The 16,038-nt window shown below is 49.7% G+C and overlaps 2 protein-coding genes across 9 annotated transcripts in view; both read right to left on the bottom strand.

Annotated features, from left to right (window-relative positions):
• The window catches only part of LOC125165718 (olfactory receptor 2G3-like), a 278,541-nt gene extending 271,642 nt beyond the window's left edge, over positions 1–6,899 (bottom strand). For 6 of the 8 annotated variants that reach the window (XR_007152197.1, XR_007152196.1, XR_007152195.1 and 3 more), the window contains exon 1: positions 6,798–6,899. The gene's annotated coding sequence lies outside the window, so the exon portion shown is untranslated. Of the gene's footprint in view, positions 1–6,174; positions 6,221–6,797 lie in introns of those variants that run through there. The other 2 variants (XR_007152203.1, XR_007152199.1) reach the window with 2 other exon arrangements.
• A 148-nt stretch (positions 6,900–7,047) lies between these two features.
• Positions 7,048–10,041, bottom strand: UBD (ubiquitin D). The gene is given in 4 exon segments (XM_053447925.1): positions 7,048–7,268; positions 8,514–8,598; positions 8,600–8,683; positions 8,685–10,041. Coding segments are annotated over 4 exon segments (687 nt in total). The 5' UTR covers positions 8,982–10,041.
• Between the last annotated feature and the right edge of the window lie 5,997 nt (positions 10,042–16,038).

The following is a 16,038-nucleotide window of genomic DNA, read 5'->3' as shown; positions in this document are numbered from 1 at the left end:
CACCAGGCCCGGGCCAGGGACCAGGCGGTGGCCTCCGAACCTCTGACTTTGCAGGAGGCCACCAAACCCACAGCTCAGCACTTCCTGCCTCTCTTGAGCTGAGCCGTCAGGTGCCCACAGGTAGGTGGGCCGCCACCACCTGCCCTTCCTCTGCGTGTGACCAAACTGCCCCTTCTTGGCTAAATTTCTAATCGGCACTCCCACCACCTCTGGCCCTAAGGACACACCCTGAAGAAAGTCAGAGAAAGTTCCATCCCCAATGCCTGGACCCCTCCCTAACCTCACCCATGAGGCAGAGCAGGGGATCCGTGAGCCACTAGGGAGGGGGCACGAAACCCTAGGAAACAGCGCAAGTTGGAGGAGGAAACTGTAAAAGGGTCCCCACCCCACCCACCCCCTGCCCCGCCGGCGCCCCAGCTGCATGTCTGCTCCCACATAATGCTGGGGACCCAGCGCCAGGGACCAGGTCCCTGCTCTGGGGTCACCCGCGCTCCTGCGGAGGCTGCAACACATCTGAAAGGACAGGGGGGCACAGGCCCGATTCCCAGACACCCTACCTGCGCCCCCCGTGTGTGCTTGACGGCAAGCTGGTCCTCAGAAACGGTGACCCCCAAAGGCCAGCAGGTCCCCGGACACGGTGCCCCCCGACGGCCAGAAGGTTCCCGGAGACGGTGACGCCCAATGGCGAGCAGGTCCCCGGAAATGGTGACCCCCGACTGCCAGCAGGTCCCTGGACACGGTGACCCCCAGACGGGAAGCAGATCCCAGAAACGGTGACTCTGACAGCCAGCAAGCCCCCGGAAACGGTGACCCCTGACAGTGAGCAGGTAGGTACCCGGAAACAGAAACGGAGACCACGGAAAATCCGCAGGAGGGGATCCTGCTCAACCCTATGCACCTCCAGATCCTCCCTCGGCGAACCCCACAGAGAAAGGAGGGGGCGCCTCTGCCAGCTCCCACCAGGAGCCTAGGGCTTGGGTCCCGGGCCTGGCCACGGCCCTGAGTATCACCCCGGGCCACCGCTGCCCGTGCAATTTCTCATGCGTGACACCGACACCGGGTGGGCTGCGAGCCAGCGGGGGGGGGGGGGGGGGGCAGCAACCTGACAGAAGCTCAGGACACCAGCACGAGGGGGCAGGGAGGGAGCGGGGCGCGGGGAGGGAGCGGGGCACAGGAGGGGGCACTGAGAGCAGTGGGGCACGGGAGCTGGTCACACAGCAAACCGGCCACTCTGTCGTGCTGCCTGTTGCCCAGAACTGCAAATAACTCCCTTCTTCCGTGACTCGTGTCTACAAGGACGGCCAATTGTTAAACATCAATAGTGCTTTTTGAGAAAGGCAATCCGAATACCTAATTTATCCTCAGCCACTCCTTCAGATGGGCAAGGGAGGGAAATTCTGTTTCCTTAACAGATGAGGTCACCAACGACGAAGTTAAGACAAGCTGAGACTGGAGTCTCATTACCCTGATTCTGCAGGTGTCCCATTAATACCAGATTCTATTTTGGATTCCTCTCCCTCAGCACTGTCCCCATCACTCTGATGACCCCATGTCTGCATGCAATTTGACTGCAAATTAACATTTGGTTTCGTCTTGGAGGAACATCAATCTTGATGTCAACCGTAGCCAAAATTAGTCTCTGGCTCTGTACTCCATCCTACATTTGCAGAGAGATCACACAATCATTAAAGTGGTCACCAATTAAATTCATAAGAAAGTTAAACCAGAATAATGGCAGAAAAGTAAAAGCACAGTAATTTACATAATAAAAGACTCACACGGGAATTTTAAGGTTGGTTGAGGCAAGAGACAAGATAACCAGAAGGACCTAGTTGTGGGGGGGGGGGCGGGGGGGAGGGTGCCTCCAGAGGCTCAATCAACTTTCATCAAATGTTAGAAAAGAAGAAAGGGTTGCTCTGTCTCTGGAGGGGTCCTGGAAGACCACAGGGGTTCAGCAGGGCATACTTACCACCTCATTATGAGGAATAACTCTTTTTTTAAAAAAGAGAAAGAAAAAGATCAGTGGTGGCAGGGACTGGAGGAGGGAGGGATGAAGAGGCAGACAGAGGATGTGTAGGGCAGTGAAACTCATCTGTATGATGCTATAGTGGTAGCTACAAGTCATTACACATTTGTCAAAACCCACGGAATGGACACAAAGTGAGCCCCGCAGTGCACCGTGGACTTGGCAGATTATGAAATGGACACAAAGTGAGCCCTGCTGTGCACTGTGGACTTTGGAGATTATGATGTGCAGGTCCATCAGTGGTAACAAACGTATGGTCTGGTGTAGTATTGATCATGCGTTAAGGCAATGCGTGTGGGGGCAGGAGGTATATGTGAAGTCTTTGTACTTTCTGCTCAATTTTGCTGTGAACTTAGCCCTGCTCTAAAAAAAAAAAAAAAAAAAAAAAAAAAAAAAAAAAAAAGTCCATTTAAAGAGGAAGAGAAAAAAAGTCAAAAATTTTGCCCTAAATCCATTTATTCTAAATGACAATCTTGCAATCTTTCCTTTTCTTATTGCCAAAACTCTCTAATCTTTACGTATGTAAATGCTCAAAGAAGTATTTCAAAATACCAATTACTTAATATTTTCTCCTGATTTTCTCACAACTGAGTGTTCCTTTCCAACACACACACACGCACACACACACAAATGACCCTCTTTCTTACCGCTTAACCCGCATACACCCCACCACACACGCTTCCCTGTAATGATGATTCCCTCCTGTCAAGTAATCCTCCTATTGGAGTCCATGATTCGTAATTCTCCCGATAATTAACATCAAGCGGTACAGCATGGGAGTGTCCCCTGCCAGCCTCAGCCTCACTCCACCTTAGTGAGGTTTTCCCTTATTAAATTTCACAAAGGGAAGGGGGAATCCATGCAAATTGCGTGGATCAGGAATGTGGTTCTAGTAGGTGTGACAGGAGGGACAGGGATGAGGGCAGTTTTGCTTCTTTGGATGCTCCATGCTCCAATAAATATAGTAACAGCAATAGCAAAAGTAAATGCTTCTCTGCACATCACTGTCTGCCTGCTGATTTCTCCATGATGATCCAGAAAAGCAGGCATATATCCATATTCTTCTTCACCCCACAACTGCACACAACCCTTCACCACCTTCCTACGGTTGAGAGCTTCATTGAGCAGGACAAGCCCTCACCACCTTCTCATCCGTCAGCTAATCCTTACTTCCTAAGTCAATCAAAATATAGCAGCAACTATTCTAACGGCCAAGAACTGGAAACTCTCCCAAAGTCCTCCAATAGGAAAGCAGATTTTATAAAAGCAGGATTTCCATACAGTGGAATAACCAGCAGTAAGAGGAATGACTTACACAGTGTGGACGACTCCCATAAGCATGATACTAAGTAAGGTGGCTGCAAGAGAGCACAATAAACATTACAATTTAAAAAAAAAAAAAACTGGAATATTAGGGGTGCCTGGGTGGCTCAGTCAGTTGACCATCCGACTTTGGTTCAGGTCATGATATTGTGGTTTGTGAGTTCGACCCCACATCAGGTTCTGAGCCGTCAGCACAGAGCCTGGAGCCTGCTTCAGATTCTGTGTCTCCCTCCCTCTTTGCCCCTCCCCCACTAAATTCCCCCTCCCTGGTCTCTCTCTCAAAAGTAAACATTTAAAAGATGTTTAAGAAAAATTTGACTTTTTATAACAACACCTCTAGTACCATTGGGCCATAAGCCTGAATGTGATCTCCCACCTGAACACATCTCCAATATGACCCCAGCACTACAAAATTATCTTGAGATCAGGATCAGGATTCGTGTGCACTTTTATCTGCCACAGCCTCTAGTAAATGAGAGCCTGACTTGTTTAAAAAATTTAAAAAAAAACACCAAGGTTCTCAGAATTGGTGGGATTTGGGTTGAAATCCTGATAAGTATTTACCAACAGTGTGACCTTGGGCCAGTGGTTTAACCTCAACCGCCCTCCTATCTTAGTCTATAGTTAGGACTATTGCCTAACCAGCAGGAGAATGAAGCCCAGAGACATAAACTCACATAGCAGTTCTCCCCACTACCTGGTGCGGACCTCTCTGAACACCTTCCCGACTTAGGAAATAGGGCCTGTAAGAGTGAGCATTTACCAAACACCTATTCTGTGCCACGCACTGTTCCAGGAGCTTTACATGTTTAACCTGCTTCACCAATTCTACTCTCAAGTGAGGACACTGGGCCACAGACACATTAGACTGCTGGGCTAGGAAATGGCAGAGCCTGGACGGAAGCTCAGGCAGTCTGACACACCAACCCTCGTTCTTAATCACACGAATACCTGTTCTGACTAATGAGGATAAAAACATGATGTTCTGTTGGGGGCGGGGGGGGGGAGGTTTTTTTCTTTTTGTGAAAAACTAAAAAATCAGGGGATTATGATTTTTAAATTAGGAACAGTCAATATGAAGTTTGCAGTGAGTTACCTATATAACAATACCTATCAGGAAACATGCCAAAGAAAGATTTATGTGCACCTTTTAGCCATCACCTCAACCACTGTGGTTTCTGCACCATTAGGAAATGTGATTCAGCACCAGTTTTCAGGATTGAAAGGCTTCTATGTCCCCTTTTCATTTGTTTGAAAAGTATTTCTTGCAGTTAGAGCCAGGGGGATAAGCCAGGAGCCCCAGACGTCATCTAGTTACATGAAAACCCTGAGGCAGGCAAAGAGAAATGTGTGACTTCTCCACATCAACCAGTCAAATGGGCCAAAGGCTATTATGTCTGGTGGGACCCAGGTCTCCTGACTTCTAGCTTGGTGTTGTTATCCTGACACATGGCTTGTGGTTTAAAGACTGGTAAAACACGATAATCACACCAGATAGAAGCAGGAGGAGCATGAACATTGGAGCCCAGAAGAGAGATTCACCACAGATTAGCACTCAGGAGTCAGCAGTTAATGGCTGTATTAACAGAAGCAGAGCCCCTGAAAGAAAGAAGGTGATAAATGGTGATAAATAAGTCTAATCTACCGAGTGTTGGTTATACCAAGTCTGGGGTATTTCACTTATTCTTAGGCACTACAGATTTTCCAAGGAGAGGGAGACTGGGGCGGGGGGGCGGGAAGGGGGGATTTGTCTTCAAATATCTGGAGAACTATTCTAACCCCTAGTAAGTTTGATCAAAAAGAAAAAGGAAAGGGGCCATACAAATAAAATCAGAAATGAAACAGGAGAGATCACAACCAACACAGTGGAAATACAAACAATAATAAGAGAATATTATGAGAATTATACACCAATAAACTGGGCAATCTGGAAGAAATGGACACATTCCTGTAAACATATACACTACCAAACCGAAACAGGAGGAAATAGAAAACTTGAACAGACCCATAACCAGTAAAGGAATCAAATTAGTAATCAAAAATCTTCCAGAAAAACACGACTCCAGGACTGGATGGCTTTCCAGGGGAATTCTACCAAACATTTAAAGAAGAATTAACACCTAGTGTCTTGAAACTGTTACAAAAAATAGAAATAGAAGGAAAACTTCCAAACTCTTTCTATGAAGCCAGCATTACCTTGATTCCAAAACCAAACACCCCACTAAAAAAGGAGAACTATAGACCAATTTCCCTGGTGAACAGGGATGCAAAAATCCTCAACATGATACTAGCCAACCAGATCCACAATACATTAAAAGAATTGTTCACCACGACCAGGTGGGATTTATTCCTGGAATGCAGACTAGCTCAATATCCGCAAATCAATCAATGTGAAAAAGGAGAAGAACCACAGAATCCTGGAGAACTGTCCTATGGGATGGAGATCAGATCCACAGGATCCTAGAGAACTGTCGCACGGGAGGGAGTTCAGATCCACACCCCCCTAGAGAACTGTCTACGGGAGGGAGTTCAGATCCACAGAATCCTGGAGAATTGTCGGTCGGGAGGAAGTCGGATTTCCACTCTGGCTCTTAGGAGCCCTTTCAGAAGCGGGGTAACCCAGGGAAGCAGCTGAAAAGCAGCGACTGGGAAATGACACAGGCCACAACCCCACAGGGTCACTCACTAGCTATGACCCTGGGACAATGTCACCTTTCCGACCCTGAGTCTGTGTCCAGTGAGTGAGGTTCTCTCTTCCAGGAAGCAGGTGGCAAACACACCAGCTAAAGGGCACCAAGGCTCGCCTCCCACACTATGGAGCTCACCACCGGGCTCCGCGCGCTGGGATGTCCTCGTGCAGCCACGGCGTCACCTCGCGCGTGGAGGCCCCACCCCCAACACCCCAGGGGCTCCCCTGTCAGCGCAGCCACAGCGCGGGAGCCTTTCCTCCTGCGGGGTCGCCCCCCCCCCCTCCTCCCCGCGTCGTCCCGACCCCGGAGGGCTACCGGACGCTCGTGCAACCGCCGGTGCGCGACCTGCACCTGCAGACGCACGCGCACGCGTGCGACCTCAGGTGCCACCGGCGCTGCTGGATGCGGGCTTCACGGCGAGCGTGGCGCCCCTGCTGCGGCCGCTTTGCGCGACTGTGCCCGCGTGCCCCCAGCTGGCGGCGACCGTGCGGGACGCGGGGAGGGGCGGGGGCAGGCGTGACACGAGGCCGCCGGCCCCGCCCGCTGCACCTCCCCACCTCCCCGCGCCCCTCCCCGCGGCGCCCCCCCCCGCCTCCCTCCCCTCCCCGCCTCCCTCATCCCCCTCCCCGCCCCTCCCCGCCTTCCCGCACCCGCACCGCACGCAGGCAGGAACCTCGTGGGTGCGTGTGCCCCGCCCGCCGCCCCCCTCCACCCGCAGGCCGCCCGCGCCTCCACCACTGGGTTCCCTTTGCTCCTACCGGGCGGTCCAGCCGGCCCTCAACCCGCTAGTGTCCACGCTGGGGAAGGAGGAAGTGAGGGGGCGGCGAGGAAGCCCTGGGGAGTCTGGGGAGGGGGCGGGCCCGGGGGTGGGGATGGCCACCGGGAAGGCGGTTCTGCGCGTCCCGTGTGCGAACCTGCAAGTGCCCAAGGTCGGACCGGGCGGGGCGATCCTGAGCCCCTGAGGTCCGGGAGTGTTCGGGGCAGTCCCTCCATCCTCGTTTTCACGGTTCAGGCAGGGGAGAGTGGCCTTCGGGCGGAGGCAGAGAGAAGGCAGGATTGGGGGAGGACATTCCCCATCCTCGGGGCACTGTGACAGCCCTTGCCAGGGTCAGGTATCACCGGACGGGTCACGTCCACCCGCTCCCACTCGGACGGCACACCACGAAAAGACCCCACGCTGTCTGGCGTCAGGGAGGCCCCCAAATTGACCGGGAAATCGTAGACTCTACCTGCAGGAGACCCCGTCCGAAAACAGGATCCCCGGTTGCCCATCTTGGGAAACCAGACCAACCTAATGCCCACCAGGAGCATTGGACCCCTAAGTGTACCGAGCAGCGGGACAGGGGGACAGGGAGTGAGTGAGCGGGGGAGGTGGAGGAAGCCCCCCCCCCCCCCCCCGCGCTCCCCGGAGAGGGCCAGGCCCCAGTGACGGTGACGGTGATGGAGGCAGACCACACCTTCCAGAAACCCCTGCCCCAAGGACCTCCCACTGGAGACACAAAACCTCTGGGTCCTGGGGAAAATATTTTCCCATGCTCACCATCTTCCCCAGAAATGAGAACAGTTTGGTTACCGAACGTAAAGAGTAAGAAGGGACACAGTGCCAGGTGACATTTCATACCAAACAGCTTTAAATAGGGACACAGGATATACTTTAATTTGAATTTCTAAATTCTTTATTAACAAGATTGTAATCACATCAGAGTACTTCATTTATGATGAATCATTTCAGTGTTCTCTGTAAGTAGAAATTCAGTTTGGTTCAGCATATGGTGTGATATTACAGATGAAACATATCGATGGAAACACAGAAATTAGTAGAACATGGATCCCAATCTAAAACTTACACTAACTTGCTGGATAAAAGAGGAAACAGCAGTGTCTCTATAAATCGGAGGGGGCCAGGGAAAGATTCAATTGCAAACTGGCTTTTTGATGCTGTCTCTACAGTGCCTTAAAGATTTATGTTCTGCTGGAGTCACATGCACAATCTTGCCACCTAATCAATTATGTGAGATCCAGGAAGGTGGGACTTAGAAAGCAGAGTTTTTCTGCAGCCCTTCCTCCCCACTTAACCCCACATCTTCTCTATCTTTCCCATTAATTTGGGGAAATCATCAAAGGATGTGGGTGGTGAGTAAGGGCTAGCAGTAGCTCTTCTGCTCCTGGATCACCCACCCATGATGCGGTCACCCCCCCCACACACACACACCAGATACAGTGGGTCGTCATGAGGAGTAAACTGCTCCTTTTTTTCAATTTTTTTTTAACATTTTAATATATTTTTGAGACAGAGAGAAAGCATGAACAGGGGAGGGTCAGAGAAAGAGGGAGACACAGAATCCGAAACAGGCTCCAGGCTCCGAGCTGTCAGCACAGAGCCCGACACGGGGCTCGAACCCACGGACCACGAGATCATGACCTGAGCTGAAGTCAGACGTTTAACCGACTGAGCCACCCAGGCACCCCTAAACTGCCCCTTTTGATGCCATACTCCCCCATGGTCTTCCCGTCTTCCAGCTTCTTGCCATTGCAAACCACAGTCTGTTTCTCAGGCAGGCACTACAGCCATCTTGCTCTCAATCATCTGTCTCACCTGGGCCACCGAACTGGACCTTCGCACCTGGAGGAGGTGCCTCTGCCCCCTCATCACCAATCTCCACCAGAAACAGGGACAGCTACTTGTCACTGGGCTTCACCACCTTTAGAGTGAGGTGGATGGTCGTCTGCCTGTCGATGCCATAAGATGACAGCTTTCTCTGGGGCTTGAGAGTCTTGGATCCCAGCAGAAGGACCTGGTCCTGCACAGGAATGTTGGTCTGAGCCCAGACATATTCAATGATCTTCTTCACTCTGTTGTCCCAGTTAGCAGTGAGGGTCATTGATGCCCATTCCTCAGAACAGACCTCCACCTGGACAATGAAAGCCAAGCGACCCGGCATCAAGGTGCCTGGAATGCCTGCAGCCTTTGCACCACTTGTTCCCTCTCTGACCCACCAGGCTGGCCCTCCAGCTCCTTCACAACAAGCTGTGGCCCTCCCTGTCTTGGAACTTCTTGTTTGGAATTTCCAGCTTAGAACCCAAGAAAATCAATCGTATTCCTTTATAGCCATACCTCTTCTTCATCCCAATGTCATTGATGGTTTCCCACATTACTTGCCTCCCTCCTATCCATGTAGTTTGTCAAAGGTCAGAACTAAATACAATTACAAAGCATCCAAAGATATATACCAGACTCTAAAAACAACTCCCAAGAGAATTCCCAAGACTTGGTGGCCTCAGGGGTTACTCCCAGCACTGCCCTCCAGGACTACCTTACAAGGAAACCCTGGCTAGGATGCCTATTCTCTGTACAATTGTTTCATTTTTTAAATGTCCCATGGCCTCATAATAATAACTCAGTGTGTTATGTGCCTTGTTCATCTGTATTTCCTGTGTTTTTATATATGCCTGTTGTAGAATATGATCTCCTCCTGTAATTAGACTAGGGCCTCACTCACAGGAGGTAGGGCCAGGTCTGAGTCCTACTTGAATAATCTAAAACTGGGCAAGCTTACCCTGTGTCATTATCAGCAAGCCTGGGAGGCCCTCCCTCCTGCTCCACTCAAACTCATCTTCCCAGTCTGGATGCCACAGACATTTCTTCACTGGACTGGGGCCCCTCCGTGCCAAGCTCTTACCCTAGCTCTCTTCACGGTGCACATACTCTTTACAAGATAATGTATCAGGTCTTTAACAGCTGGGGATAAATGAGTTTTGTGAACCGCTCTTCTGGGAGGAGAAGGAAGTTTAAGAGCCCAGGACCCCTAAACACAACAAGAGTCAAAGGGCTTGCATGGTTTCAAATCTTGGCAGCCCCGTTGAGCACAAGGCCCACTCATACCTCCCACCACCCTCCCCTAAGCAGCCTGTCAGATCTGACACAGAAGAGAACCCAGGAGTCAAGTGAACCTCTTCTATTTCCAGAATCTTCCTTCACCTCTGTAGATATCGGTGCCTGGTGCATCCCTGCAAGATGGCTTCCCAGCTCCTCCCAGCTCCATCCCTCCTGCACTCCTGAGCCCCCTCCCGCTCCATCTCTCCCCAACCCCACCATCAAGCCCCAACTCATACAGAGGCAGGAAGCACCAGATGCCATGTCTGCAGTCAAGGGACCAGAAGCAGGAGGCTGAGGAAAAAGAGCCTTGTGTCCAGCTTATATGCATAGGCTGGGTTGGAAATCTGCTGCCTGAACCACTGTGTCTGTACCCTTTGTTCTCAAATGATCTCATGAATTTTCTTTCACTTTTGCTACAGTGGAGTCGGTAAACAAAGAATACTGTCTGATCAAGCACTTTGTTGTCTGCCAAAGCATCTACCCTCCTGTTCCAAACACAGGATGGTCCTTCTCTGTTGAGAATTCTCCCTGCTTCACAACCACACCCCTGGTCCTGACCTCTGGACCCGGAAAGGCTGGCCAGGGTCGGTGAGGAGTGATGTGACCAGAGCAGCCTGTTCACACCAGCCTGGCAGACGGAACCAGGTCTCCAGAAGACACAGGATGAGTCTCCTGCATGGATGGAAGACAAGGCTGCAGTCCCAGGGCGCCACCTGCTACGTGCGCTCCAGCAGGTGCATTCGCCTCCTCAGATGTTTGTTTTCCAGCCTTAACATGAGACGATTGGACAGAATTTCTAAGTTCTTCCAGGCTCAGAAAACTGTTCATAAAATGTTCTTCACAAAGAACTTTAGGTTCCTGGGTCGTGAGCTCTCTAACCTTCTTCCTATCCTGCCCCAGAACCTGCAAGCCAAATCCAGTACTTAAAACAATCCTAGACCAACAATCAAGTGCTGAGCCCACCTTCCGCACACCAGAACACCGCACATCCGCTGTCACATCACAGCACTGTTTCCCCACCTTTCTGCTGGACATTACCTACTCCCTATGCGCTGTGACCTCCCAGAATCTCCCAGGAAGCTGTTGCTTCCTCCCTGGCTCTGCAGGGAGGATTTGGATTGAGACAAAGAGGGCGTGCACAGGCTGTGTGCCCTTAGGGAATTGACTTGACTACTCTGATCCTCCTAACATCCCAAAGGAACCACTACCCTCTCCCAAACTCAGGACAGTGCCACAAAAGCCGTTCCCAAAACACCATTTATTAAAAGTACTCCCAATGTTTTCCAAATAAAAATTCCCTAAATATGTCAAGTTATCATCTTTTTTGCTGTACTTTTAGTGGCCATTCACTCACGGAGAGACGCGAAATGGTCCCATTTACCGCAGGAGTCTCCAACCTGCAGAACTTGGATTTACAGAAGCGCCTGTGGAGGGTCATGGGATCCAAGACCAACCAAATATTTTTAAAAACTCAACGTAAACCATGTTGTTCTCCTTGAAGCTCTTACTGGTCAATAAAATTGGAGGGGGACTGAGACCATCCGCCTGCAGGGCTGCACCTGCATCCGGCGTCCAATAGGATCCGGGCATCCTGAAGCGTCATCAGTAGCCGAGCAGAAAACACCGGATCAGGTTGCGGGAGGCTGGAGCCAGCGCTGCAAGAAGAGGTTAGAAGCCGGGAAGCCATCTCCGTCGTGTTTGCGCAAAGCATCTGAGCCCCTCCCCTCCTCCCACCTTGGCCTCGGACCGGACCCCTGGTCTGAGTCCCTCCCCTCCTCCCACCTTGGCCTCCAGACCGGACCCCTGGTCTGAGTCCCTCCCCTCCTCCCACCTTGGCCTCCAGACCGGACCCCTCGTCTGAGCCCCTCCGCTCCTCACACCTGGACCTCACACCCGGACAGAGATCAGGTGTTGAAAGCTGCTTACCATTCGCGGCTTCTCATGCTTCCCTCTCAGCCCTTCCCGCCTGGGCAGGCTACACCATGTTGGGGCCCATGTCTCCTTTCTCGGAAAAGCTCCTGCAGGGGGGCCCAGGACGAGGTTTCTTGGGAACAGAGTCTGTCGAGCCGCGGACCTGCCGGTCTAGCTGTGCCCGTGCACCTTCCGCGTTCCCTGCAGATGCCCCGACACCAGGTCAGGGAGCATGCCTTTCCTTCCGGCCCGCCCCTGGGCCTCAGGGATTTACACAGATCAACCTGTGCGCAGCACCTCCTCCAGGAAACCCTCTCTAACTCCCTTCCTATGCTGGGCCATGAGCCCATCCTCTATCCAGGCATACGCCTTCCTTGAGCCCCTCGGAACAAGCTTCTCCAGCAATAAGACCACCTGCTTACTTGTCTGTCACCCCCACTAAACAGTAGGAATCTTGGGGACCATGACTGTGTCTTGACTGACCTGTATCTTCAGCACTTCGTGGGCATCTGTCTGGTGCAGTAAATACTTGATATTTACCAATGGCATGAGGACTTACGAGATTTCAGGAACTCCAGGAGACATTTGTAAATGCACCTCATTCCCTGTTTCCACTTTCTATGGGGTAAATGTTGGTACCCCTCCAGCTCCATTGATAAGAAGGGAACTCACCCACAGTCTTACTAGTAGCTGCTGGCAAGCAAGACTGGAGATGCAAATCTCTACTGCCTTCCTTCCAATCTTCTCCCAGAACAAAGGAAAGGGGGAGTGCGCGGTGTGCGTGCCCTGGCATTACAGGAAGGGCACAAGTCAGGGAAGGAACAGGGCAGAGAAGGAGGCTGGTGAGGAATGAGCTGGAGCTCGGGTCTGTATGCAGATGGAGCATCCTGTGTGGTGGGCCCTGCCTGGACCTCCGGGCAGCCGTCAGCAGAGAGCCTGCGAGAGCAGACGTGGAGCCTGGAGGAGGACAGCCCCCCACCCGAACACTGGTGGTGGGGGTGGGGATAGTTTACAGGGGTTGCTGTCACACCCGCTTCAGCCATAGGGGAGTCACCCAGGGGAGCTGGGGATTTGCAGCTCGGAGCCACTGCAAGGGCAAGCCTGGGATTTCCCTAAGAAAAACTGATTCAGGGGATTCCCTACCCAGACAGGGTTGGATTCCAAGACGCACTGTGCTTTCTAGGAATCCAAAGAACAAACCTGGACTCTGATCTCTCTCCACATAGTTCCCTTCCATGCCACGGCCCGGGCTGTGCCCTGTGCCCTTCTGCTGGCCACAGGGAGGATTTCTTCCCAGGAGCTGACCTTGTCCTTGCTTCCTAGCACAGTAGAAATCTGAAGCTTTTTCCCTGTGTCATAGTAATTTTTTTTAGACTCAGAAAGATTCATTTTCATTTGCCCTTTGTCATATTCTGGGTCTGGAGTTCTCTCTTGCCCAGCAAGAAAGCAGTAGGCAGGGTTGAAATGCGAGAGAGGCTCCTGTCCTGGAGGAGACAAGAGCCCCAAGTCAGGGTCCTTGCTCCATTTTTATCAGGATCAGGCTTACAAGCATGATGGGCTGATGGGTGTGCACAAAGAGACAATGAAACCGTGAACATTTACTCATGGGCGTGGGGGAAAGGGCATTTTGAAGATATATGTGTTAGGGGTTTGAGTCAACACAAAACAAAATTCTGGTGGCACCACCTCTGTTTACCTAAACTGACCTGGGGACAAGAAAGACAGAGCAAGCTACCTCAGGGTCAACAAGGCACCTTTCTCTTTCTAATTAGCTCCATTCTGAGCAACTTCACCCCATAGCAGTCTGAAGTCCTGTTTTTCCTGTTTACCTAATTTGGTCCTTCCTTCCTGTGAAAGCAGCTTTCTGCTATTGGACTAAATTGGAATACCTAATCTCGTTTACCTAATCTTGTATATTTTTATCCTGAGATTTCCTATTCCTACACCTTTGTATAGGGGCTTTTGCCCCCTTTACCTAATTTTGTTTACCAAATCTTGTTTACCCAAACTTGGGTGTGTTCATCCTATGGCTTTCTAATTCTTTATGCCTTGTTAACCCATTGGTGCAAGCTCGGGGAATTCCTAAACTTATTCCCCACAGCCCTTCAAACAGATTCAGAAAAGCAGCCAAGGTAAAATGTCATGCGACAGAGGTCTTACCAGCTCATAAAACGAAGGTGTCAGACACATACACATACAACCGGTACAACCGGCCAGTGTGACTCCCTCAAAAACCAGGCAGTCGGTGCCGGTGCCGGGCGGGTCACTAGGCAGGTCACTGCCATCAGGGCAGAGGCCCCTCCTGTGTGTTTTCTGGTGTCCCAGGGGGCATGTGGAAAATGGCTCAGAGAGCTAGAATACCACTTCAGAAATGCCAACCACACTCCATCACAAAGTTCCTGAGAATTTTCATTTATTTATGATTGGAAAAACAATTCATCCACTCTCATGAAGGACAATGTGGAAATACTTACAAATGTAAGTCTTTATTTCTGGATTTTTCCATCATAGTCCATTGATTTGAATGTCTCCCTTTATGTCACTACTACACTGTCTTTATTACTCAAGCTTCATAATAAGTTTAAAATCAAAGTATAATTTTGCCACCTTTTTATTTTTTACAAAGTGTTTTTGGCTATTCTTAGTCCTTTGTATTCTAACTTTTAAGATCAGCCTGTCAGTTTCAAAGGAAAGAAAGAAAGAAAGAAAGAAGAAAGAAAGAAAGAAAGAAGAAAAAGAAAGAAAAGAATCCTGCTTTTTTATTTTTTTATTTTTATTTTTTTTTTAATTTTTTTTTTCAACGTTTATTTATTTTTGGGACAGAGAGAGACAGAGCATGAACAGGGGAGGGGCAGAGAGAGAGGGAGACAAGATTTGAAACAGGCTCCAGGCTCTGAGCCATCAGCCCAGAGCCCGACGCGGGGCTCGAACTCACGGACCGTGAGATCGTGACCTGGCTGAAGTCGGACGCTTAACCGACTGCGCCACCCAGGCGCCCCAAGAATCCTGCTTTTTTAATAGGTATTGTATCCATAGAGAAATTTGAGGAGAATATCCACTTTTACATTTTCTTTTAGAATTTTTTTTTAATTTTCTTATTTATTTTAAAATTTACATCCAAATTAGTTAGCATAGAGTGCTACAATGATTTCAGGAGTAGATTCCTTAATGCCCCTTACCCATTTAGCCCACCCCCCTTCCCACAACCCCTCCAGTAACCCTCAGTTTGTTCTCCATGTTTATGAGTCTCTTCTGTTTGGTGCCCCTCCCTGTTTTTATATTATTTTTGTTTCCCTTCCCTTATGTTCATCTGTTTTGTCCCGTGAAGTCCTTAAATGAGTGAAGTTATATGATATTTGTCTTTCTCTGACTAATTTCATTTAGCATAATACCCTCCAGTTCAATCCACGTACTTGCAAATAGCAAGATTTCATTCTTTTTGATTGCCGAGTAATACTCCATTGTGTGTATGTATGTATATATATATATATATATATATATATATATATACACACACACATATATATACATATATATGTGTATATGTATATATGTGTGTGTGTGTGTATATATATATTTATATACATATATACATATACACACATATATATGTATATATACCACATCTTCTTTATCCATTCATCCATCGATGGACATTTGGGCTCCTCCCATACTTTGGCTATTGTCGATAGTGCTGCTATAAACATTGGGGTGCATGTGTCCCTTTGAAACAGCACACCTGTATCCCTTGGATAAATACCTAATAGTGTAATGCTAGGTCATAGAGTAGTTCTATTTTTAGTTTTTTGAGGAACCTCCATACTGTTTTCCAGAGTGGCTACACCAGCTTGCATTCCCACCAGCAGTGCAAAAGATATCTTCTTTCTTCGCATCCTCGCCAACATCTGTCCTTGCCCGAGTTGTTCATGTTAGCCATTCTGACAGGTGTGAGGTGGTATCTCATTGCGGTTTTGATTTGTATTTCTCTGATGATGAGTGAAGTTGAGCAGTTTTTGATGTGTCAGTTGGCCATCTGGATGTCTTCCTTGGAGAAGTGTCTATTCATGTCTTCTGCCCATTTCTTCACTGGATTATTTGTTTTTTGGCTGTTGAGTTTGAGAAACTCTTTATAGATTTTGGCTACTAACCCTTTATCTGATATATCATTTACAAATATCTTCTCCCACTCTGTCAGTTGCCTTTTAGTTTTG

Source organism: Prionailurus viverrinus, chromosome B2 (genome assembly GCF_022837055.1).
Source record: "Prionailurus viverrinus isolate Anna chromosome B2, UM_Priviv_1.0, whole genome shotgun sequence".
Lineage (NCBI taxonomy): Eukaryota > Metazoa > Chordata > Mammalia > Carnivora > Felidae > Prionailurus > Prionailurus viverrinus.
The sequence above is the reverse complement of the archived record's forward strand: the minus strand, read 5'-3'. Positions and strand labels throughout refer to the sequence as shown.